The following is a 24,685-nucleotide window of genomic DNA, read 5'->3' on the forward strand; positions in this document are numbered from 1 at the left end:
AAAATTGATCCGGAGTTCCTCGCTACAGCGCATGTCTCAATCTCAACGTGGTTTGGCACGTAAAACTCCAGGATTTATTAAATAGTATACCATGGGACAAACTACTTCTTTTTCACGAGCTAACCTGACTGTCGAAAATGCGTGACCGGAAGTTTTTCCGGAGTCACGAACACATTGTTGCCACAGCGCGGATAAAAGGGTATTCAAGGAATCGTAAGCAGCGGGACGTGCCCATTTTGAAAGAGTGGCCAAGGAACCCAGTGGCAAATACTGAGTGGTCAAATCAAAGCAAATAAGGGACAGTTCACCATTCTATAATCAGATTGAAGTGCTTTAGAGAGGTGTGTGCATTATACGCGCAGGTTTTATTAGGCTTTTTTTTTTTTTAACGCAGTACAAAGCTGGACATGCCCGGCCAGAATACAACGGTTTCTAAATAAAGCATATGAGCGTTCGTGAGTAGGCGTTCGTGAGACTGGACGCAAATTTGAGTGAGTAAACCGATGTCCGAGTGCATATCCAGAAAAAAAAAAAGGTATAAGTACACGAGCGTGCTTATTCTGCGAAACCATACTCAACGGATACGGCTCTTCCGACTCGCAGCACAAACAAAAAATAATCGAGTAAGCCGGATTGATTGATTGATTGATTGATTGATTGATTGATTGATTGATTGATTGATTGATTGGGATTAACTTCCCAAAGCAACTCTGCCCGGCAACTATGATATGATGACGCCTCTGTGGAGTGCTCCGGATAAATTTCTGACCACCCGCGAGGTTCCTTGACGCGCACCCGAAAATCTAAGCGCGAGGGTGTCTTTCGCATCTCACCCCCCCACAACCCCGTCGAAAGGCGGCCGGCAATGCGAACCCGCGACCTCGTGCTCAGCCGCAGAATGACTGTGACTACAGCGGCGGGTCTATAGAGAGATAGAGAAAGAGAGATAGAGAGGGAGAGAGTGTGTGTGTGTGAAAGAGCAGGCGATCGAAAGGGTAGACAACAAACAGCCTTCGCTATACGCGGTCCAACGAGGCGCGCGCGCGCGTGTTCCAAGGACGTCCATCCCACCGGATCGGCCGTTCGACGGCGGCTCTCAGATCGGCGTCACGCGTCGCGGCGAACGAACGTTCGGGACCGCATTAGCAGGCAGCAGCAGGCAGGCAGCAGCAGCTCTCACAAGCCGGCCAAGGTAAGCGTCACAGCTGCCCGCCGGCGATCCGGCGGTTTTCGTTTCCGCCATGCGCAGCACATAACCGGCGCGCATGAATCCGTCTCGTGTATCGCGTTGCAGTGTGCGCAGCTGCAAATTTTACCCAGCCGGAAAATAACAAAAAAAAAAAATGCGCGCTGCAAAATTTTCGAGCGATATTCTGTGGTCATTCTACAGCGTATAACCGTTGATTTTCGATTCAGTGGTCACTCTATAGCATGTACCCGTTGACTTTCGATTCAGGCTCTACAATACCCAGAAAAAGAACTGCGATTTGCGTAAGAAAATTCGATTCAGTTGTCATCCTATAGCGTATACCCGTAGACTTTCGATTCAAGCTCTACAATGCTCAGAAAAAACTGGAATTTGGGTAGGAAAATGATTGTTACCTCGACTATAAGTGCACGGCACATGACTTAAAAGGGATCAATGGCTCCTGCAAACTTTGTAACGATATTCTGTCAAATTTCCATAGCATCCTTGATGATGATTCTCGATTTTGAAAAAGAAAAGAAAAACTACGTAAATGACAAAGGAAACTGTGACGCTTCTTTGAGGAAATGGTCATCACTTTGAGTGTGTGCCGTACGGTTTGAATGGCACCAATAACCGCCTCAAACTGTGTGGGACGTTCGCCGGAGTCTTCTCGCATCCCTATTATTATTGCATACAATAGCAGTTGTTCACTTTACGTAGTCGCTTTGTTAACATTATTGTGTGGAATGTCTTCAGAAGCACCGTGTTCTAAAGAAGAGTGCTTTGTCATGCGTACTTACGACGGCAAGTCGCATATGCACTTGCATCACATGGTTGCGCCTATAGGTATTGAGCAAGCAAGCAGCAGGCGGGAGGCAACTGCAACGAATGAGGAAACATTTCACTACCTTTAGGTCACGGCAGCGAGCTTTAAGAACGCATAACAGGCACGTGCCCGGATCGATTATGAAACAGACACGTACGCCCAGCCACAAAATATTACGGACCACGAAATCTCAGAAAAAGATGAATATCTCCACAACATATCACAGCGCAGCTTGGTATTTGCACTTCGGCCCTCGACTAGAATATGCTAACATTGTCGTATACAGTTCTTTAGGCTACTGTCCCTACAGGCTGCTCGGGAATTGAACATTTTCTGAAATCCCTTAGTCCGTAAACTTTGTGGCCGGGTGTACGTATACCTTCCAAGTAACCAAGCTCGATCCCTCGTTTTATCCGCAACATTGAACTGTCGGAATATTACTACATTTATACTCTCCAATACTCCATCGAATCCTATATAGTGGCCCGTTCTTGCATCATCAGCAGCATATTTAGGTCCATTACATGACGAAGGCCTCCCCTAGAGAGTTATCTCTGTCCCTCGGTCGAAGCCATCCTAAACCTTCATATTTTTCTAACGTCATTGCTATGTCCAATCGATTGCCGCTATCGACCGAGTTTTCTTTGCCATGGCACTAATTCTATTAATAGGCAACCAGTTATCTGCTCACGCATTACTTGCCCGACCCTAAACTGCTTCCTTTGAATACACACAGCTGGTTTTCTATCTGTCGACGTCACACCTACCATTTCCCGCTTTGTCACATGGTTGCACGGTCCCCAAAGATTACTAAACGGTACGCTTCAAGTAAACTCTTTCCAAATTCGAAGAAACCCAGAGATTACTCAACGGTACGCTCCAAGTAAACTCTTTCCAAATTCGAAGAAACAGCATACAGAATGTTTCAAGCCTACAGCTTCATAAAGGATGAGAATCGAAGCAGACCACAAAGCTCTGAATCCGGTATAGTTTGCCGTTAACTATTTACGTACGTTGATGGAAGTACGTGCATTACGTTCTTGTTTTGGCATTATATAGACGGAATCGAAAAGTACTATGTACAGTCAACAGCAAAAGTTTACGGCATGCGGCTTCCCCTTCAAATGTGAATTTCTGCGCTATTAAGGCATGACACTTCGTATTTAGTGAATCACTATGCAGGTGGCGCAGGCTACTACGTGCTGGAACATTTATTTCGAGGCTATGTGACCCCACTTCCCGAGAATATAGCGTGTTGGCAGATCCTGCGTCCCGTAAACTTTTGCGGTTGACTGTACATTGTGAATCGGCATTGAGCGTGCGATGAGAACGGCGTTACGCGTTCGATATCGATCGCATAATAAACTGCAGAGCCAATCCGAACCGCTGAGCAATCCAAGAAGAAAAAAATGCCTTTGAAGCTGCTCGCCTTGACGAGCGCACCTCTCAAGGAACTTAGGATAGCATTAGTCTTCGGGGTCGCGTTCAAATTGGCTTTCTTTCCTGGAGTCGCTGCTTCGCACAGGGGAGTCATTTGCGGAAGCCCGTTTTTTACTCGTGAGGCATACAGCGATATCCATCTCGCCACTCGTTCCTACTATCGTTCAAGATAACGTACACTGCACACTTCGAAGACGAACTGACCTAGGAGATAACGTAACTGAAACATAACTCACCAACAAGATAGCGTTAGCCGAACGCCTCGCAATCTGTAAAGGTCACGGATACGATAGCGTAACTGACCTAAATGCGAGCTCAGCTAAATGATAACTTAAACATAACTAAACCGCAAGATAACGTTACCCGAACGCTTCCGCAGATCACCGATATGATAGCACATATACCAAGCCCTTCATTATGTGAGGGATTCTTTGCAAACACACATGGAGGCCCTTACCCTCGCCCGTCATCGACTTCCGCCTCCTGTAAACCCTTTCCTGGAGGGAGTCTCTAATAGCGAGATCTATGATGGGGAGATTTTTCGACATTTATTCGACATCTGAAACTAGCGCCTCTAGCGGGTGCGAGCTGGCATGAGGCGCAGAAATGTCGTTTTTCGCGAATATCTAATCATACAGCTAGGGGACATAGTTTGTGTATGCGCTCTTTGTGCAGTAGAACATTCACTCTTTATGAGCAAAGGTCTGCCTATCACACACGTAGCATGGTCGTCTTATTTAACAGTCGAACGTACAGTCTGGTGCAAAAGTTACCAGGCCAAAGCCCTCTCGACCAGGTCGCCGGACATCCTGCTGTGCGGCAAAGGCTGACCTAAATAGTGGCGATCTCGATAGGCTTCTGTAGACCGCTAAACTTAGAAATATCAGAGCTTTAATAGCTGACTGTGATCTAACTCCACTGCGACACCAGTCACCCGCCGTGGTTGCTCAGTGGCTATGGTGTTGCGCTGCTGAGCACGAGGTCGCGGGATCGAGTCCCGGCCACGACGGCGGCATTCCGATGGAGGCGAAATGCGAAAACAACAGTGTACTTAGATTTAGGTGCACGTTAAAGAACCCCAGGGGGTCGAAATTTCCGGAGTCCTCCACCACGGCGTGATTCACAATCAAAAAGTGGTTTTGGCACGTAAAACCCGATAATTTAATTAATTTTGCTACACCAGTCGAAAGCTCTAAGCTGGATTTGCTGTGTCCGTTCGCTCACCCGTCTGTCGGTCCGTCCGTCCATTCCGTTACGCTGTTATGTAGTCGTGTCATTGTCACCGGCCTCCTCACTCTCAGCTTCACGTACCCTCGCCGTACGGCGAAGAAGAACTAAACTCGCCACCAGGAATCCAGCTCGCGCCCCAGCGGCAAAGTGCGTGCATGGGAGCCGCGAATAGCTAGGCGCGCGTGTCTAAAACATGGAGTCTATGACGTGTTTCCTGCCCTGCAATAGCTTCCGGTTCCTGCGGCCAATAAAAGGAAAGTATTCGAGGTCCGCTTCCGGTACCCAGAGGGCCGAGCCGTCACTGGTTCGTCGATTCGGACACCCCTCAAGGATTATACCACCGCACTCTGACGCAGCTGTGCAACTTGGTAACCTGCGCGGAGTCTGGCGCGCCGTGTACAGACTCCGAGTGTGACGGCGTCCGTGAACACATCTCAGAGGCTACATTGAGGCAATAACTGTGGCGGGAGAGGACTAACGAGGAACCACGAGGAACCAAAAGCGTAATATTGCTTAAGCTTTCTCCCCCCTTTTGTTAGCGTGTTTTCTACTCGTAACTTCTCAAACCCTAAATCAAGGAAATGGCTATTGTACTTGTTGTACCTTCCTAGTTATGGACACCTCCTGCTAACTTTTCTAGCTACTTCTATACGCCAGCGAATTTCAGTTTGTCCGTACACCTGTTACCTTACACGAAATAGTGGGTTGCCGCAGACGTAGACGTGAGTTGTGAGCATCGCAAAGAAGGGGGTTGTTTTCGAGATGACGGCGGTGCCCGCTGTGACGAGCCTGCTGCTGTGGCAGTAGATGGGCTCGGAACCGGGTGAACCGTCGAAGACTGCGTCGGGAACTTGCGCGACAGGCAGTGTATACGGTGCCGCTCCAGTTACGAGGACGTCGCCCGCAAACTGCGAGAACGCAGCGGTGTCCTTTCGCCACTGAGAGGCTGTATACATCGGTACATGCCTCGAGAAAGCGCGCAGGCGTCGCTGCTTAATTGTCGGCTCGCTTCGCTTCGCTGGTGCGAGACGTGATCGAGGCCTGCGTTCGTATATACGTGCTATAGGTGTCCACACAGCGAAGCCCCGCTAGCGTGTTCCGCCATACTGTGACTTGAAACGTGCCGCGCGTCTGCGCACGCGCAGACATGACGACTCGCGGTGTGCTACAATGTTACAGTTACAATGTTATAATGTGACTGTTACATTGTTACAGTGCGACCGAAGGTCAGAGAACATTAAAACTCATTAGCTGCGCCAGAAAGCTGTCCCCAGTACATGCCACGCGAGAACAAAAGGAAGTCAATCAATCAATCAATCAATTTATTTCAGTATCAAAGACACTTGGTGGGCACAGACAAAAAGCCATTCATCAGGCTTGGCGAGGTCTGCACCCCCGTATATTGGCAGACAAGGCGCATAACAAATACAGCACGCCTACATAATTAAACCGAACAGTGTACAGAAGTCAGGTGTGTGTGCATTTACGGTCTTAAATCAGCTGCTATTGTCATAAATACTAGTAAAAGAAGCATAACAACAAATCATTGTGTAGAAACAAATAATAAAATAAGAAAGAAATGCGCCATAAGTCCATAAAAGCAGCGAGAAGTGCCTGAGCCAACGTTGACAGACGTTGGGCCAACGTTGGGTTTTCAGCATTAGTTGTGGTCGGTTGTACATTGACCGTGTTGTTAGGAATTAATAGTACGGTTGCGCGTGCCATCCGAGAACAGTAAACCAGCAGCCTCATGCAGCAAGTTTCAAGGAGCTGCCAATGGCTTGCAACAGTCTCGGAGCGTGCATGCAGTCATCCTAATTTCGACGCACGACCGTGCCCATAGTAACGAACTCCTCGTCGTACCGTGTCAGCTCCTGAATACTCCCTGTCGCTGTTGGCAGACGACAGGCAGACGACAGATTCGTGGCAGACGACAGCAATAAACAGTCGCCCGTTGGGACTGGAGTCACTTCTGTATAGGTGAGAGCAAGGATCGCATTCAGGACCATATAGCAACACGACTGGGGGGTAAGACTTGTGCGAGAAGCTTGAACGATAACCAGCGACAAGCTCAAAGCCTATTTCGTGCGCACCAATGGCACATCACTACAGGTCTTCGAACACATATCGAATAGTTTCGAGTGCGTACAATAACAATCGGCGATCACACTATCGACACGCATTTACCGAGCACATCTCAACGCGTTCCTCACGATTTCAAAGCTGGACACCTTCCTATATACAGCGGTGAGGAGGATGCTATCGAGAGGAGAGAAACGAACGCAATTATCTACAAGGAAATCCTGAACGGGCAGCCTTGTACCGCGATGCCCTTGCGATTATCCTAGGGATGGCGAACATGTGAAGAAACGATACGAGAAACGGAAGGACACGATTACAAGACGCGCTGATGCTATGTGCCGAGCATTAAGAAGAGCTTTGCAAAATTCGCCTAATGTGGACTATCCGTGTCGGTGTTCAAGACATTGTCAAGGTAACGTGTGGCTAATTTCCACCAGAGAGGTTATACAGACGCATTAAAGAACTCTACGTGTTCATGGATCTTTCTGTTTGAAATGCAGCGAGACAGTGCGGTAACTTGCGACAGTCGGTAACCGAAAGAAACTAAAGCTTTACACAGATTGTAGTTGTTTAAGCGCCTTCACTTCGAAATCAAGCTGAGGAGTGCTGAAGTTCGTATTAGTTGGTATGTCTGAATTGAAATACGTTGAACAACATGGTGCGGAATAAGATAGACGGTATTACAAACAACCAACAACGCCAGAAAGCTGAGCGTGTTGGGCGATGTGGATTCCTGGTTTGAAACGCTAGGCGTTAAAAACACACACGCACGAGGAACCAAAAGCGTTGTATTGCTTAAGCTTCTCCCCCCCCCTCCCCCCCTCCCCTTTGTGAGCGTGTTTTCTACTCGTAACTTCTCAAACCTTGAATCAAGGAAATGGCTATTGTACTTGTTGTATCTTCCTGGTTATGGACACCTCCTGCCAACTTTTTTAGCTACTTCTATACGCCAGCGAGTTTCAGTTTGTCCACGTACCTGTTACCTTACACGAAACAGTGGGTTGCCGCAGACGTAGACGTGAGTATAGCTGCATTGGTGGAACCATCTTACGGCGCAGACTGCAACCAAAGAAGGCACGCAGCTCTTTTTGCAGTAACCAACCGTGTTCTTTACAGCTGCTGGTGTAAAGCGACATAATAGTCGACGTGATTTGCTTTTCTTTTTTCCTCGACGAGAACGCACACGTAGTACGAAAAAAAAAGTTATTAACGCTTTAGCGTTTGAACAGATATGGTCACAAGGTGTCGCTACCAGCGTTGCAACTGCCGTCTACGTCTCCAAGCTAAAGCCCTCTACTAGTCTGTACTCTTCTCGTTTCTTCTATATACACCATTTTAGCAGAAACACGTCAGGCTAAACAAACTTAATCAACGAAAAGTGAACCAAATGGCTTTAATTCGTATATCCATGAGCAGCTGTCCTCGTCTTGTACGGGAACGAACGAAGCGGGTCTAACTTGTTGGCTTTCTGAGAAATGACCGGCGGACAATTCCTTCTTTCGTAGGTATACCACTCGGGGAGAGGCGCCCACTCGGTTAGGCAACGAGGTGTTTACGTCTCTAAGAAGGCTCTACACCGACCCTCCTTTTCGTTCTAAGGAACTACACACGATTACAGTGTATAAAAAAGACGGATGAATGCTTGAAGCCGGCAACGCCCTTTGTGTATGCAAATGATACTTGGTGCGCCCATTCTCGGACATTCTTAGGCGGAATTAAGCTTTAGTTGGAGCCAGCTACGATGTCCCTATATATTCGAATTACACGCGAAATGCGAAAGCGTCCTCATTATGCAACCGCCGAGGCGATTTGAATGAAACTTCCCTCCTTTAAAAAAAAAAAACAAAAACACAGGTCAAATTCTCGTTACCGAGCGTTGAGAGGACAGATTCGTAATCGCATGTCTATGTATTGTTTGTTTGTTTGTTTAAATGCAGAAAAATCGGCGAATTGAAGACGACAAATAAAAGTTCAAGTACGAAATTTAGCAACGCAACAAAAATAGGTATCGCACGAATGGAACGCGTTTGTTTAAACAGTGCCATATAGCTCACTGTAAGAAAAAAATAATAATAACGAAACTGCATCTATTAATTTCTAGGAATTACTGCGTCCAAGTCCTACGAGGCTAACACGTTCACTTAAGGTTCACTTGAAATAGTCACGGTGGTCACGTGTGAGTTTTGCAAAAATCCGATTTACAAATAATCGCATTCTTAGTAGCGCAACGTTTGCAGTAATCCGTCAGTTTTGTTCCCTGTGGAAGTCTCAATGGACCCGCTTTACGTACTTTCAAGTGCCTCTTCTATTTTTTTTTATTTCCTTTAATTTTCCTTGACAAGAACCTCCATTCACTGAAATATTTTACGTTGCTTCTAGTGCAGCACCTATAAAACGGCAACGACGAACGTAATTACAGAGCGCATACGTATTGACCGCGGAGAGGGATTGTTTACGAAGTCCAATTTGCCAAATACGTTGTACATGCAGTCAAATAGAAGCGCAGATTTGTTTTCTTTTTCCGACGTTAAATTTATAACAGGTGCTATTTGCAGAATGCTGAAATGGCTTTCCTTTATTTTTAATTTTGATTTTGATTTTTTTTTACTAGATTGCAGAATTTTCATTCGTTTCTTTTTTATGCATCAATCAAACGCTTAAGAGGAAGCTTTAGCTCGGGTGCTCCTATCTAAATACACGTAAAAGGAGAAGTCGTTTTTCTCGGCAACCACTGCACCAAATTTGACAAGGTTTATTGCCCTTAAAAGAAAAACTTAAAATCTAGTGACTGTTGGTCTTGGATTTTCGATTTAGGTCGTCAATTTTTTATTAAAAATTGGCAAAAATCGAAAATTTTCATAAAACGAAACTATCAAGTTTACAACTCTAACACAGCAACGAAAACTAATAACACAGTTCTGTGAATTGCATATAATAGTACATCTAAAGCGGACAAAATTGATATGTTACACATGCATCTCAAAAAAATTTAGTAATATAGAAATACAGCTTTTGCAGAACCCTTGTAAACAACGTAACAAATTCACGTAAGATATAGAATGCGTATCAACTTGTCTGCTTTCAATGATCTAATGGATCACGTTTACATAACCAAGGTATCTGTTTTTTATGCAGCGCTATGAATCTGTAAACTTCGTGCTTCTATTTTTTTTTCAAACTTTCGAATTTTTGAAAATCTTTTAACAGAATTCAGATCCTCAATAGAAATTTCGCAACTAACAGTCACTAGAATTAACTTGCTCTCTCAAATGCAACAAATTTCGTTAAAATCGGTCCAGGGGTTATCTCAGAAAAGCGTTTTTACAGGTATTTGAATAGGCCGCGTTGGAGTTGGGCCCGAGGTAAAGCTTCCTATTAACAATTGTTAACGAATACAGTGAGCATTTCTGCGTTCCTGCAACGCTGTAACGCGCGCTTCTAGCGTGATTTTCAGAGCGGTTAACTAAAGAAAGCACTTCCGTTTCTCTCATTTGTGCTATTGCAACACGCGTTCGACACCTGCAATGTGGCACCCACAAGGCGAAGAATGCACACGACTTCCTCTAATACGATCAGGACATACGACGTGCATAGAAATGAAAACGGACGTTTGCACTGGCTCTGCCATTACCATGACAGGCGCCACTGCGACGAAGTGCCTACGACGTCAAGCCAAAAAAAAAAAAAAAATAGCGTCTCCGTCTCACACTCCGGAGACCCTGGTTCGATTCCCGACCAGACCATCTTGCAAGTTGTTTTTTATTCATGAAGCGCTTGCTGGGATTTATCGCTCACGGCCAACGCCGCCGACGCCGGCACCAACGCCGACGACACCGGCTTTTCTGCGACACGAGCTCCTTAACGCTGTCGCGTTTAAAAAAATGCGGATCGGCTCGTGAATCTGAAAACGCTTTCGAGACGATAACAAGAGAGATACAAGAACTCAAAAGCATCGAAACCAGTCCCAGCATTACCTTGATATATTACGTTCTGTCAGTCTCGCTGCACGCCAAAATGCAAAATACAACATAAATTACGATAACTACGATATGATTATGAGCCACGCCGTGTTGTGTGTTTTTGTGTGTGGGGGGGGGGAGTCAGGATTAATTGTGACCCCCTCGCTCTCTCTAACGTGCACCTAAGTCTAAGTACACGAGTGTGTGTGTGTGTGTTTTTTTTTCATTTCGCCTCCGTCGAAATGTGCTCTATATGGTCGGAATCGAACCCGGGACCTCGAGGGCGCAACGCCCTAACCACTAAGCTATATACCACGTCGGGTCTGCAAAATCCACCACCGGCGGCTGCGAAAGGCTAGCCCACTGCTGGAACCGCCGCTATATAGGCGTTTCCCCTGTTTTTGCCCCGTGTCTTTCGACAATGACGACGCATCCTGCGAGAATGCGCACGTAACCGCATATATATATATATATACGAGCCGCGGGGAATATGCAGAAGCCCGGCGTGTGGGGCCAGTGCGTGCGAGCCGGCGCGCTCTGCATTTCCACATGCAAATGAAGCGCACGCAGGCACGCGACGTGTCAGTACGAGACGTAGCCCGAGAAAGAGTTGTGTAAACATACGTTACTTAGTGGCGGGGGGCACGGCCCGCGTTGCACCAATTCGCACATGCGTCAACGGTGCACCAAACGTCGACGATGCATTTTGCATTCGTTTTGGTCTCCCGACCTAAGCCGCTCGGAGAGTTGGCGCTGCGTTATGCCAGACTGCTATAGGCTCGAACAACTAACTATACAGCCCGCTGAACAGTCGTTGTCGCCGCGTAGGCCGACACGAACACTCGACTCGCCTATTACCAAAACGTGTCACAAGGAGAACGTGTACACTATAAACCAGTAAGTCCAAAAATACACGCGCGGTGGTTTGAAAATGTTAATGATACCTGCGAGAAAGTTAGTTGGTCGAAAGCCTTGGCATGCTATAATGTAGGTTTAAGACGTGACGTGATTGGAGATGAGAGATAACAATGCACGAGGTCGCGCGGATCAAATCCCGGCCATGGCGGCCGTGTCTCGATGGGCCCGGGGCGAAACGCGAAAACATACGTGGCACTTGGATTTAGGCGCACGTTAAATAACCGGGTGGTCCAAATTTCCGGAGTCCCCCACTAGGGAGTGCCTCATAATCAGATCTTGGTTTCGGCACGTAAAACCCTATAATCAAATTTTTAAAGAGAGACCACACACACGCACTTTCTCTCTCCGAAATGGGGGCAACTCTGAGCACCATGAAATGGACAAAGTTGGAAACTATGGGGCACCCGGAATATATACACAAATTGTCTTCTATCTCTGTCACCCTGGGGGTAGCAATGTACTACATCCTGTTTGACAAAATGAAAGAAAAATAAGTGTAACTAACATGAGAAGGGAGCAGTTCTTTGCAGGGCGTTCCAGCCGACCGGTATCTTTCTTTCGCGCCGCAGCAAATCGAGCAGTGCAAGTGTAAACAACGCGTCCTTTATGTATACTTTGGCGGCGCCTCCCGGACACCAATGGGGGCAACGGGGAGACCAAAAGCGGGCAGCCGGGCTGGTCCATGGGTTGGATGTTTGCAGGCCCCCCGCCCGTGCCCCCAACCCAGTGCGTTGGGTGCTCCGGGGAAATTAAGAACCTCCTGGTAGCCTTAGGGTGCCCTAAAAGTCCTTTGCTGTTATATAATCTCGGTTGTTCTCCTGAGGCCTCCGTTTGGTGGCAACGCTTTTTTTTATTTTCACGCGCTAAATTATCTCACGGGACCAAATCACGCAGTAAGCAAATTGCTTTCCGCATAAAGAAGAACCGGATAAGGAAGAAGCACGCCCGGGACCATTTGGAATGTAAAGAGCCGCTCCCAGCTTAGAAACATATGGGTAATGAATTTTTTTGACAGAAGTTTCATATATTTTTGTTTGCTATAGTCTATATATGATCTGAAATTCCTACCATGCCTGGTCCCGTTGAATACTATTGAACTATGGGGTATTACGTGCCAAAACCACGATTTGATTATGAGGCACGCCGTAGTGGGGGGGGGGGGGGGGGGGGACTCCAGATTAATTTTGACCACCTATAGGGAACCTTAACGTGCGGCCAATGCACGGGACACCGGGCGTTTTTCTGCATTTCGCTCCCATTGAAATGCGGCCGCCGCGGCCGGGATTCGATCCCGCGACCTCATGCTTAGCAGTGCAGCACCATAGTCGCGCTAAGCCGCCACGGCGGCTATCTCTGGTCCCAGGACGTTTATATTTTCGCATTGATTACGCTTGAGTGACGGCGTGACAATTACGCATTAGCACAACAGTTTGTTTATTTGCTCTTATGTACTGCAGTTCTCGTTTGTATTACTGCGAATGCACCTTAACTACGTACGATAACGCCCCTGGGTACACGTGGCACTATCAATGAATGAAAAATCGCTCGCTGCAAAGTGAGCTTGCTGACTGACAGGGCCAGCAGCTTCTTGGCTTTTAGTGTTCGGCTGCAGAGTACGAGGTGACGGGTTCGAATCCTGCCATACAGTGGCGATCTAATAACAACCATGGTCGTATACTCCGATTTCAGCGCACATCAGAGAATTTAATATTTAACAATATGCACATGCGGTAAAGATGAACCCTCGATCAGAGCCCACCACTGCGGCGTCCCTCACAACCGAGCTGGCGTTGCTTTGAGACGTGAATCAAAAGCGAGTCCGTTGGTCCTTTATGCAAATGACTGCAGTAGTTTGCACTCCGCCAGAGAGTCTTCTCCGCTTTTAAAATAACCAGCCTGCATCGTCTCGCAATAGACGACCGAGATTCCGAGTTGAGCAAACGACTTATTTTTGCCGGCGGCGCCGGGGATCAGTGCACCCTCGCGAGACAGTTACGTCAGACTAAGTCAACACTGCTCGGAGCACTATGTGCACTCAATTGTGAGCGCCTGTCATCTCTCTCTCTCTCTCTCTCAGTCGCGACGTTTTGAATATATTTTTTTGTTTGTTTCTTTCGCGTAATTTCTCGCAAACGACGCCAAGGTAATCTGGCTGTATTTTGTAACGGCGTTGACCCGAATGACAGTGAAAGAAGGGCCCCCGCCACCGCTCAGGAATCGAATTAAAGAAATAAAAACTGCAGAGAGTGGGGTGGGAGAGGGGGAGAGGCGAACGCCCTTGGACGCCTGTACAGCAGCTAGAGAGATGAAAGGGAGCAAGGTTACGCTAGCCTTTTCTGGCACGCTCGCGAGAGAAGGAGGCAGACGTGAAATTTGGGAGACAGTATACGAGAGAGGGGCTGCTGGGGGAGAGAGAAAGACGCAGACGTGAAACTGAGAGAGAAAGTTCGTGATTATATTGCGCTTATTAGTGTTACACTGACGATTTAAGTGAAGGACCGGGCGTGGACGTACGTAGAAAGAACGAGGCGGACGTGAAAGTGAGAGAAAGTATACGAGAGAGGGACAGTTGCGGGAGAGAGAACGAGATAGACGTGAAATTGAGAGAAAGTACGCGAGAGAGGGACAGTTGCGGGAGAGAGAACGAGATAGACGTGAAATTGAGAGAAAGTATACGAGAGAGGGACAGTTGCGGGAGAGAGAACGAGATAGACGCGAAGTTGAGAGAAAGCATACGAGAGAGGGCGGACAGTTGGAGGAGAGTTTGGGTTTAGAGAAGATCGCCGGCGGCTTGGTTCGAAGGTCCACCGCGACTTGTTTGTAGGGAGACGGGACCGACGGCGCTTTCCGGTCGGTGACGAAAAACGCGCCCTGCGGTGAGCCATTCCGGAATTCGAAAAGAAAAAAAAGAAGAATAAAACGAAAAATCTTTTCAACACGCACGCGCTAGCGTCGATTGCTTTCCTGGTGAGCCTGGAGAAGACATTATAGGCGAGTTCGGCGAAAGGCGGCGGGAAGACTTCTCGTTAAAAAAAAAAGAAAAAGAAAAGGCGCGTCTGAAACGAGTTTGCCGTCAGCGCGTAACCGCCGTGGAAGTGTACGTGTATACAATGAAGGGGAATCCAAAGTAACAGTTCAATACGAGATGAACCTAAAGCGGAAGACACTGTTAGCGGAAATGTTAAGCCAGTTTTCTTTAAAACTGATGGTAGCGCTAAAAAGGAACGGACACACGATGAAAAGCGTTTCTTCGTCGTCGTGTCGTCTTTTCATCGTGTGTCCGTTCCTTTTTAGCACTACCATCAGTTTTAAAGAATGCATCACCAACTAGCCCAGCACCAAGTTTTATTGAAGTTAAGCCTGTTCTTGTGCTAGAGAGCTTTAAGCTTGTCCGCATGCGTAGCAATAAATTTACGGGATACTGGCCGCAATACCGGAGACGTAGCCGCGAGCAGCAAAGCCATCCTGTGGCACAGAGTTCGACCAAGCCGTGCAGGACTACTTATTATATGGTCATTGCAACCGCACAGTATGTACTCCCGTTAGGACGAACTCGAAGGGACATTGAAAACCTGTTCGCCTTAAGTGTGAGAGGTCCGTGTTAGGGGAAGCGATTCACAAAGCTCAAAATCTACTATTCCTGGTCGACCCACGTATCCCCGACCTAAGGAAACGAACATAAACATAATAAAAACGTGAATTGGATGTATACGTCCATGATACGAAGTATTCGTTCTAGCCCTGTGCTATTGAGTGATCCTTGCTTGCCGTCGCTGGTGCAAAGTTTTGCGCTGTCACAAAAGCTGACATCTAAGCTAGCTTGCTTGCTTAAAAATTCTTCTGTGCCCTCAAGCTGAAAAAAAAAAGAAGTTAAACACAGTATTAAGGGCATATTTAGCTCCGTAATGTGTAAAAACCACTTGTTCTTGAGGATCCTTTTCAGTGTGCTCACCACAACGATGGGTCGGCATAAGCCAATGCCTTCCCGTGTAACTACCAGAGTTGCCTTCAAAACGTTTTCCCAAGTCTGCTCTACAAGCCTATTGCAGAGCCGAGTATAGCAAGCGTCAGAGGCGGTAGGGTGGCTAGAAGAGGTGGATCAAGATGTTCGGCTTAACCGAATTAGCAATTCGTGTTAAGCGGGGTTTTTTTGCATTGGATTTATAGGAAACCGACCGAAACTTCATAGGCTGTTCCTCATATCCGAAAAATCGGTTTAAACGGTTTCGTCTTAACGGGAGTCCACTGTAGTTCTGTTTGACGTCAGCCTCACGAGATGGCGCCACCAGCGCTGCCGCTCACACCTACGTCTCCGCGGTATTCCCGTGCCCTGCAAAGTGAACACGACGGAGCCAAATTTGCAACGACCACGTTGCGCTAAGCTTCTGGAGTGAATATATCTCTTCCTCGCCGAGCCGAGAGCACTCATGCAACTCGGTAACGTTTCTATATGTTGTGGTTGAACAAAGCGTGACAAGATGCCGGAAGATGTGACCATGCGTTGCTGCCGCCGTACGCGTGTCCGGTGTCCCCTGGTGACAGCTGAATCGAACCTGCAACCTCGCGCTTAGAAGCAGAACGCCGCCACTGAGCTCTCCCTGGTAACCCATCACACATGCAGCACTATATATATATATATATATATATATATATATATATATATATATATATATATATATATATATATATATATATATATATTGCCGGCTTTTGCTGATTATATTGCCGACTTTTGAAAAATTATACACACAACGCACGTGGCACGCTAATAACGAGAGCGAAGCGAAAGGTACTTGCGACATTCGATGCACAAACAAAAGGATGTTACATATACCACGCAATTTTGTTTATAACATCGCCAAGCAGCGTGTTGGCGGTGTCGTCTGGAGTCCCCCAATCGAAGGTAGACCTTGAAAGCCAAGGTCTACGGCATGACGCCTGTAACAAATGGCGCCTCCAGCCTTCACGCCTCGTAAGGAGACCATTTTTTTCGGCAGACAATCGAAAGAAGCGTCACGCCCGGACAGCGTCGCGCATAGCATAGCAAGCAGAGTACTCTCCGAATAAAATGCGAGCTCGGCGGAGAGAGAAAAAAAAAAAGAACACCGAAGACGTGTCGCCGGTGCGATACTGCAAGGTTACAAGTACATTGCCTCGCGGTGATGCGTTTCTTTTTTTTTTCTTATTGATTGCTGCCGTCGCTTCTTTCCCCAATAACTTCCTCGATAGACGCAAGCCGGTACCACTTGTCGGCACGCGGAGATTTATCCTGCTACAGAAGTCAAGTAATTGCGGGTATTTTCCTCGTTCGAATTCGTTCTCTCATTTCCGTCTCGCCGGTGCCGATTTCGCTGAACTCATCAGTGAAAGCGAGTTCCGAAGTTATGCGCCGGGAAGCAAAATCGACTTTTGCAGTGGGTAGTTAATCGGACTACTGCTACTCATATCATAGTTTTGTTGAGCTACGTTATTGACAGGGAACGAAACGAATGACGACCGACGACGCAAACGATTGTACGAGAGCGCAATCTACAAAGTGATTTTATTCAAGCAAAGCGCGATTGCTTATATTTGGTGATAAATGGGTGATGGTGAGAGCTAGCTACGTCACACATACAAAAAAAGACCTAAGATATCTAGAATGAAAGAACCCGAACAGTGAGAAAAACGTGAAACCTTTTGTCAATTAAAGGAATGCGACATCTGTCGGCCAACCATGCGGACGTCATTGACGGTTGAGTTGCACATCGTTTGTTACACAATCTATCTCGACGTCTGTAAGCAGAGTCGAAGAAGCTTGCTAGCCCTAGTGTGGTCATCAAGAAAGTAATAACACTTAAATAGGGAAGCTATAGACACCCAACTTCTGCCCCGATGACGGCTTGAGCCAATCAGATAGGCCGTAGCACTGCTAATGCTACGGTGGTAATACGGCGAAGCGTGACGTCACCTTAGGGCAACACAGAACTCGCGCTTACACCCATTCCGGTTTGCACATGTACAGACGTGCCGCTATCCTGGAAAACACTGACAGAATATGTGAACAAAAAGAAAAGAGAAAACGTTTCTAGGTGTTGCTCACCGCTGCCGCAATAACCAAGAGCGCCCTAATGAGTCGCATATTTGCGCAAGTTTTACGCACTCCTAACGCGCTGTCACGTGGTGAGAAAAGCTTTCGAAATAACCGCCCAGAATGACGCGACCCAGAAGCTCCTAACTAAAACTATGCAATGTATTCAATATATACATTGTACAAGTCCTAATGTCGCGCATGTATTCAAGACGTTTGCGTCGTTCACAGTCGTGTGCGGAACGCGCGCATGTCGTCTGCTACCAGCGACCGACGCGACGTCTATCAGCGGCCGGCGGCGGCTCGCGGAGCCTCCGAGATTCGCGATAGTGCGTCGTCGAACTCGGAGTCCACGCGGCTAGCCCGTGGCGCCCGATGGCGAGCTTTGTTTACGGGAGGTCCGCGGGCGGCGGTGCGCGTAAGCATCATATGATCGCTGTCTGTAGTCCTTGACCCGCCTCACCGCTGCGCATCCGCTCGCACAAAAGGACTTCCGCAGTGTCGCGCAAAAGCCGGCGACGAAAGGAGCGTGCTTCTTCCAGTCACATGTCAAAAGGTACGACAACACGCCCGCGATCACGGCCGTTAAGGTACGACACGGCGCTACGCCGCGCGCTAGAAAGAAAAGGCACAATCCTTTTGCTTTCCGCGGTACTTGCATAACCGATCACGTGCGTCGTTTGGCCTGCTTTCGGTTACACAACGACTGCGCAATTGCGTTACGACTACGCCGCTTCGAAAGAGCCGCGCCGTCCGAGCGGGCCTACCCGAGCGTTTCCCTCCGTTTTGCTGCTACCGCGCACGCCGAAACCTGTTTGTGGAACCGCGCTTGCATGGCTCTGCGCTGCGTTTTCTTTGTATTCTTGGAGCAAAAGCGCGCGCGCAATGCAATGCGCGTCCACGCAGTGTAACCCTGTTTTTCCTCAATGCGATGAACGTGTGAACAGAACTACTTTCGCACGACGGGGAGGCCTTTAAGATACGGCAATTCCATGTGAATGCAACTACACTGCGGGTAGCGCATGGAGCATGCACGAAGAGCACGGCTCTTCGATAGAGCTTCCGTTTTGGAGCATATCAGTACCCGATTAGAATACGTGCATTGAATCCACAAAGCCTAAAGCTTTAGGACAAGATCTAGAGTCGTGAAGGATGTGAGCTTTTGGCGCACTGGTGTGAAATGTCTAAAATAAACCGCGAGAAGCTATTCCTAATCAAAGCTCATACGTGGTGCAATAACATGCTTTCCATGGTCCACGCTACTAACCAACCAATTATTACAAAAATCAAATACCAGCTACGTTATGAACGCACAAACTTGTGAACCATGTGTTTTAGAGACACATTGACAAAGCAACCTAGATAGAGGCACGTGTCAGTACATGTGCACTTGTACAACTATATTATGCAAACTATAGCTAGCGTGAATGTCTCATGTAATCCCATACAATCAAGTACAATCTTGAATGAAACGTGCCCAACCCCACGTAATCATGAGTTGATGAGAATAGTGCAGGGCTCCTGTACAATAAAAATATAAAGGTCACTTACATAAAAGACTTTACCAAAGCATTTGTTCAATACTTTCAAACTAGAAGCATAAAAATAAATTAGGCAAAGAACTCCAGTAGCAGCACATGTTTGTAATTGAATATCTTGCCATCCTGCGCACTTTGATGGAACAGTGCATCAGGCTGGTACTTAACATAATGATATTGGTTTATTGGTTGTTGGTTATGTTTATAGTGAACCCAAAAACTGTGTAATGTACCTTTAAAATGCCCACGTGTAACAAATTGCGTAGCTGATACACTTACGTGGTTTAAAACAGATGACACAGTTCAGGAAGTTACACAGCATGCAGCACAATCCACTGTTAAACGAAAACTCACAAACCAACATAACTTAATTATCACCAGCTCTGTTGTAGTAAAAAAAATTGCATCATCTGACACATCACGCAAACCCAATTTTGGGGAGAAATTATTGCCGAGACCTTCATGTGAAAACCGAGTTGTAATCAGACCAGAAACACTACTAGTTTGGTGCTCCCTTTTTTTTTTAACAGTAGACCGTTACTGTACCTTGTACTTAACACTGGTTTCCTAAATAAGCCTTCCTTGTGTTTGCACAGATTATATATTATCAATGCTGTAATGCAGGCAGCAAAAGAGGAAACATGGCCCAGCTAGTATCAGCAGATACCGTGGAAGGAGTATTCAGCATGATCACCGCGTACATGAACGAGGACCTGGTCAGCCAGATTGGTGGTGTCTTCGTTTTCGACATCAAAGGTACATCATGCATGCATAACATTTCTTGTCGAGTACACACAGCAGTGTTGCCTACAGTTTAACTACAGTGATATTGAATGAGACCTTCAAATTAGACCCGCCATTGTCAGTATGAGGACTGTGATAAGTCTTTGTAATCTAACTTTCACTGCAGACATCCCGCAAACATTCGATTGGCACTAAAGATAAACATAACGTGAACCTAGACTGGTAAACTGCACTTCTAAAATACCAAATATATGAGCCTTATCAGAATTGGAGGTATGTTGAGGCAGAAATGACACAGAAACAAGACTGGTGGCTACACCGCCTTGAAGATGCTGCACCAGCGCCTCGCGATGTGACAGATTTTGGCAGGACCTTCCGAGTGTTAGTTGGGCATTTACCAATAAAGGATTACAGCATACTTGAAAAAGCAGAGACACAAACCTGGCAAACTTAGGGAGTATTTGATTGACATAGGTGACTGAAAAGCATGAAGATCCACCGAAATCTGTGACCTCGCAACATTGTCGCTGGCATCACATTTCACCTACGAGGTTAATCGTCCCTTCTCATCCCAGGTGAGCCCAACAAGTGGTATGTCGACCTCAAGAACGGCAAAGGTTCGGCGGGCAAGGGAGACCCACCTCAGGGTAAGGTCGATGTGACCTTCGTCATGGAGCGTGACACCTTCATCAAGATGTTCACGGGAAAGCTGAATCCGACCAGTGCCTTCATGGGCGGCAAACTGTCACTCAAGGGTGACCTGCCTATGGCGATGAAGCTGGACAAGCTCATGGGAGGGATGCGTTCCAAGCTCTGATTCCAGCCGGCGCAGAAATGCAACCATCTGGACACTTTGCTCGTGCCGTGTGTTGACCGTGAGACATGCGTGGTGAAAAATGTTGCATATTCTTGTGACAGTCAAGCAGATGTTGCGACAGAGGGACACAGTATCTGTGTCCGAAGTAAAACCATGTGCCACATAAAAATTTTACGCATACGATAGACAGATGGAAGAGCTTGAGTACAAGCAAGAGTTTTCATCCTTGCTTGTCGCTTGCTCTATTTATGGTTTTTTTTCAATGTGGGGTACCTTTTATGAGAGCTTATAAGCCATCCACCGCCTTATCATTCAAAACCGTAAACCCACCTAGTACAGCTGTTCGGAAAGATAAAATCTCTTCTGCTATCCAGTGAGACTCGCATAACCCCAGAGCTTATGATGCGCGGGACCATTCCATATATATAAGCAAAGTAAAGCAAAGATGATGACTTCGCAGTTCCATGTAACCTAGAACTTGAAGCTAATGGTAATTAATGGCACAGTCCTGGTAACGATGATATCAGTGGTAGTTTATTAGAACAGAGCTGCAAGTGCAGCAGTTTTAAATTAATGTCAGTTGCATATGCTGCAGAAAAATAAAGAAAAAAAAAGAACAAGAGAAGTAACGCCACACAATTCATGCAAGGCAATATTAATTAACATTGGTTTGTAATGCTTGGATGCCTGAAACCAACACAAAAATATAACGGATTCTATGAACAGTTGAACCCATTCACAGAAGGGTTCACAGGCATCAGATTACACACAGGACATTACTTAGTGCATGTGTTTTATTTGTTATTCTCTATGTTTTTTTAATGAGATTTCAAAGCAAACTAACACAAGTCCACATAATGCGGGTAAGAGACATGCTAGTTTGTATGGTTGATAGTATGAGTACCAATTTGCTGAAAACACATTTGGAAACAAGTCTGTGATCGAACAACTATTGTCACAGGACATGGTGATATATAATACAACTACAACAGAGATACCGGATATCGTGCAGTGCTATAAATAGACATTCAACAACAGCACTACGTTAGTTGTGTGCAGTGTTAACCAGTGTGTTAAGTTACTGATCTAGTTATATTACAATGACACACGCATAGTTTGTGAAATACAGAAATGTGACTACTGCATGCACTGTTAACACACAGGCCATCTAGATGTGCTGTTTGTGAAATATGCAAAAGTTAGACAGAAAATTTGCATCTGCAATGCAAAGAGAGTGAAAAAACACAAGCAAAATAAATTACTCAACAAGTGCGACTTAGAACAAGCGTCTCTGTACTCATGAAAAGTGAAAGTTTGTATAGTGTCTCTGTACTCGTGAAAAGTGAAAGTTTGTACACATTGTGCTGTGTGAGTGCGGTACCATCAATGAAAGGAACTGCAACAAGACGAAACAACAGGGATGCACTTAAAATGCAAAACAAAAATGTAAAGATATATAGACACAAATGCCCAAGAAATGCCTCTTGGAACAATAGTTGTGTCCTTTCTCAAATAAAACTTTGTATGCATACCTATATACTTGTGATCTCGTTGACTGACGAGACATAATTCTGTACTCTACAGGCAATATCGTCCAAAGCTCTTTTCTTGTTTCGGAGGAAGTTTCAGAGGAACAATAAACCTAGTAAACACCAGTGCACCGAGAACTGGTACATAAACACACGAATATGCACATAAGAGCATTATGTACTACAAATCAGTACACCTGTACAATAAGCTTTCGTGCTTTTGGCAAAGAAAACTTCACACGCATAATCACGTAGTTTTGAGCCCACTGACAGATGACCGAGAAGCTGGCTGTCGGGAGCTGATGTATTGGGCTGAGCCCTTTTCAAACGAAAAGCTTTGGTTGTTAGGGACATTAATGATGCCTTGCACCAGTTGCGATGGTATTACAATATTACAAGCTTAAGACCACTGTTTCTCTAACTTTCAGAAATAAGACTACACATAAACAGAGAATACTTGTAAATTCACTGATTGACAGCACTTAACTCAGTAGCCTAAACCACGGACCCAAGCTTTTTCTCAAGAACAAAGCCCTGGTGACTCAAACCATTATCAATAACGTCGGGTACTGTCATTGATTCCTTATCACACTGCTGCACTTGGAGATGTTTTTTAAGAGGGATGTCTAGGTGATCACAGACTCTACAAACTGCCTGGCTTTCCTGACTTCTCCTAACTATTAAAGCAGAATTTTCCCCAACTCATATACTCGTAGCTGGCACTTGTTGATCAGCTGCAACACCAAATTTATGATTTAGTACTAAGGTAACAAAAAAAAAAAGAGGTTACTATTGAAACCCCAATCTGCACCTTCTCTGTCTTGCTAGCTGGCCAATTAATACATGTTTGTGAAAAAAATGTAATGCGGAGCTTTAAGGGGGAGTCAACACAGATAATTTTGATAAACAGCACTTTTCATTTGGTCAATTACCCTGACGTGGTCCACTTCTTTTAAGTTTGCCCAACAATTCTAATAATCTTTCGATGCGCCTAGGACAACCTTGATAAATTTTAAACTTCTCACTGCATATGAGGCTGCCAGACACCCGATTCACCAGGTTACCCAAAAGTAACAAAAGTGCAAATTTAATCACTCTAAAAGTATGGACAGCAGAGCACAAGCTTCCCACAAGAATGTGTAGAAAAACAAGGGAGTTTTTAAAATAATGAAGCATTTAATTGCTGGAATAGCTACATTTATAACATAAAAGTGATGCTGTTGTTACATTGTACAAGCCACTAACATAACAGAAGCACTGCCTGCTGTTGGCATATGTGACTACCTATTCTAGCAACAATTCATGCAATAATTACATTGTGCTACTATCCACACTTTCCGAGTTGTTGAATTCTTATTTCTATTACTTTCGCCAATACCTGCAAGCATGTTAACCCATTAACTGCCAATCACTACTCAAGTCATCATGATAAATGTTGCACTATTTTGTAATTTTCACACATAAATAACTAACACACATGTTTTGCAATCTTTTTCAACAAGAGCAGTCAAAAATCTATTGGCATTCCCGGTACCATAACCTTTAGAAGAATATGGCGAAAAGTGCAGATAAAGGGAAAATCTGCACTTTTCGTAAATTTTTCACGACAGTTAAAGTGTTAATGGATAGTCCCCGCTAGAAGTCGGTGGTTTGCAGCTGATATCGGCCCGAGCCTTTCTTGAGGAGAAAGCCCTGGTCATTCAAAGCATCAATGATGACACGCACCGAGGACGACAGTATGCCGCACCGCTGCTCCGCGATCGTCCTGAGCTCGCTCGTGGTGAAGATGCGGTTGCCCGTCCGCTGCGACTCCTTGGTGAGCGCACTCACCAAGGCTCGCGCCTGAGCCGGTTTGCTCATGCCAGAACCGTGCTGAGAGCGCCTGAAGTCCACGGAACCCAGCCCGTCACTCTGAGTATCCGCAATGCTGTGCCTCATGAGCTGAAAGGAAAGAATACTTGGAACGTTATCCCTCCATTAGTCAGGAGCTTTGAATGCTTATGTATACACATTGTTTCAAATATCAATTAACAAGCAACGCTATGAGGCTGGAGATACTGCTTGCATTTGCAACCTAACCACAGTGCATCACATATGAGAGATACAGGTAGGTGTCAGTTCGATGTAACCATGTCAATTCAATGTAACGTGAAGTGTTGTTCTTTTATTTAACTATGCATGATGTATGTATTTCATAGAAAGTGTTGCAGATCTGGACCTACTATTCGCCAAAAAATGAGTGGAGTGGCCCGTTTTTAAGGCCAGCAGCCAGAGCTTCCCATCAGGGCTTGCAACCAACTTGGTCTGTCGCACACTGGAAGCACAAAGGCGAACAAGTGATAT

At 46.1% G+C, this 24,685-nt stretch overlaps 2 protein-coding genes across 6 annotated transcripts in view; one reads left to right on the top strand and one right to left on the bottom strand.

Annotated features, from left to right (window-relative positions):
- Positions 1 to 24,685, bottom strand: part of LOC135917351 (DNA helicase MCM8-like) — an 85,310-nt gene that overhangs the window by 40,888 nt on the left and 19,737 nt on the right. For 2 of the 4 annotated variants that reach the window (XM_065450945.1, XM_065450946.1), the window contains exons 8-9: positions 24,068 to 24,283; positions 1,990 to 2,068 (exon numbers count right to left, since the gene is read on the bottom strand). In XM_065450945.1, the coding sequence (XP_065307017.1) occupies positions 2,030 to 2,068; positions 24,068 to 24,283 (255 nt within the window). In that variant the 3' untranslated portion in view covers positions 1,990 to 2,029. Of the gene's footprint in view, positions 1 to 1,989; positions 2,069 to 5,986; positions 6,658 to 21,605; positions 24,284 to 24,685 lie in introns of those variants that run through there. The other 2 variants (XM_065450947.1, XM_065450944.2) reach the window with 2 other exon arrangements.
- Positions 1,036 to 22,348, top strand: LOC135917352 (hydroxysteroid dehydrogenase-like protein 2). 2 transcript variants are annotated; one of them, XM_065450949.2, is made up of 3 exons: positions 1,036 to 1,192; positions 19,877 to 20,008; positions 20,572 to 22,348. In XM_065450949.2, exons 2-3 carry the CDS (start codon positions 19,894 to 19,896, stop codon positions 20,811 to 20,813), a joined length of 357 nt encoding a protein of 118 aa, XP_065307021.1. In that variant the 5' UTR covers positions 1,036 to 1,192; positions 19,877 to 19,893; the 3' UTR covers positions 20,814 to 22,348. The 2 variants fall into 2 exon arrangements, with proteins under 2 accessions (XP_065307021.1, XP_065307020.1); XM_065450948.2 differs by lacking the exon at positions 1,036 to 1,192 and adding an exon at positions 18,121 to 18,270.

This window comes from Dermacentor albipictus, chromosome 9 (assembly GCF_038994185.2).
Source record: "Dermacentor albipictus isolate Rhodes 1998 colony chromosome 9, USDA_Dalb.pri_finalv2, whole genome shotgun sequence".
Classification (NCBI taxonomy): Eukaryota; Metazoa; Arthropoda; class Arachnida; order Ixodida; family Ixodidae; genus Dermacentor; species Dermacentor albipictus.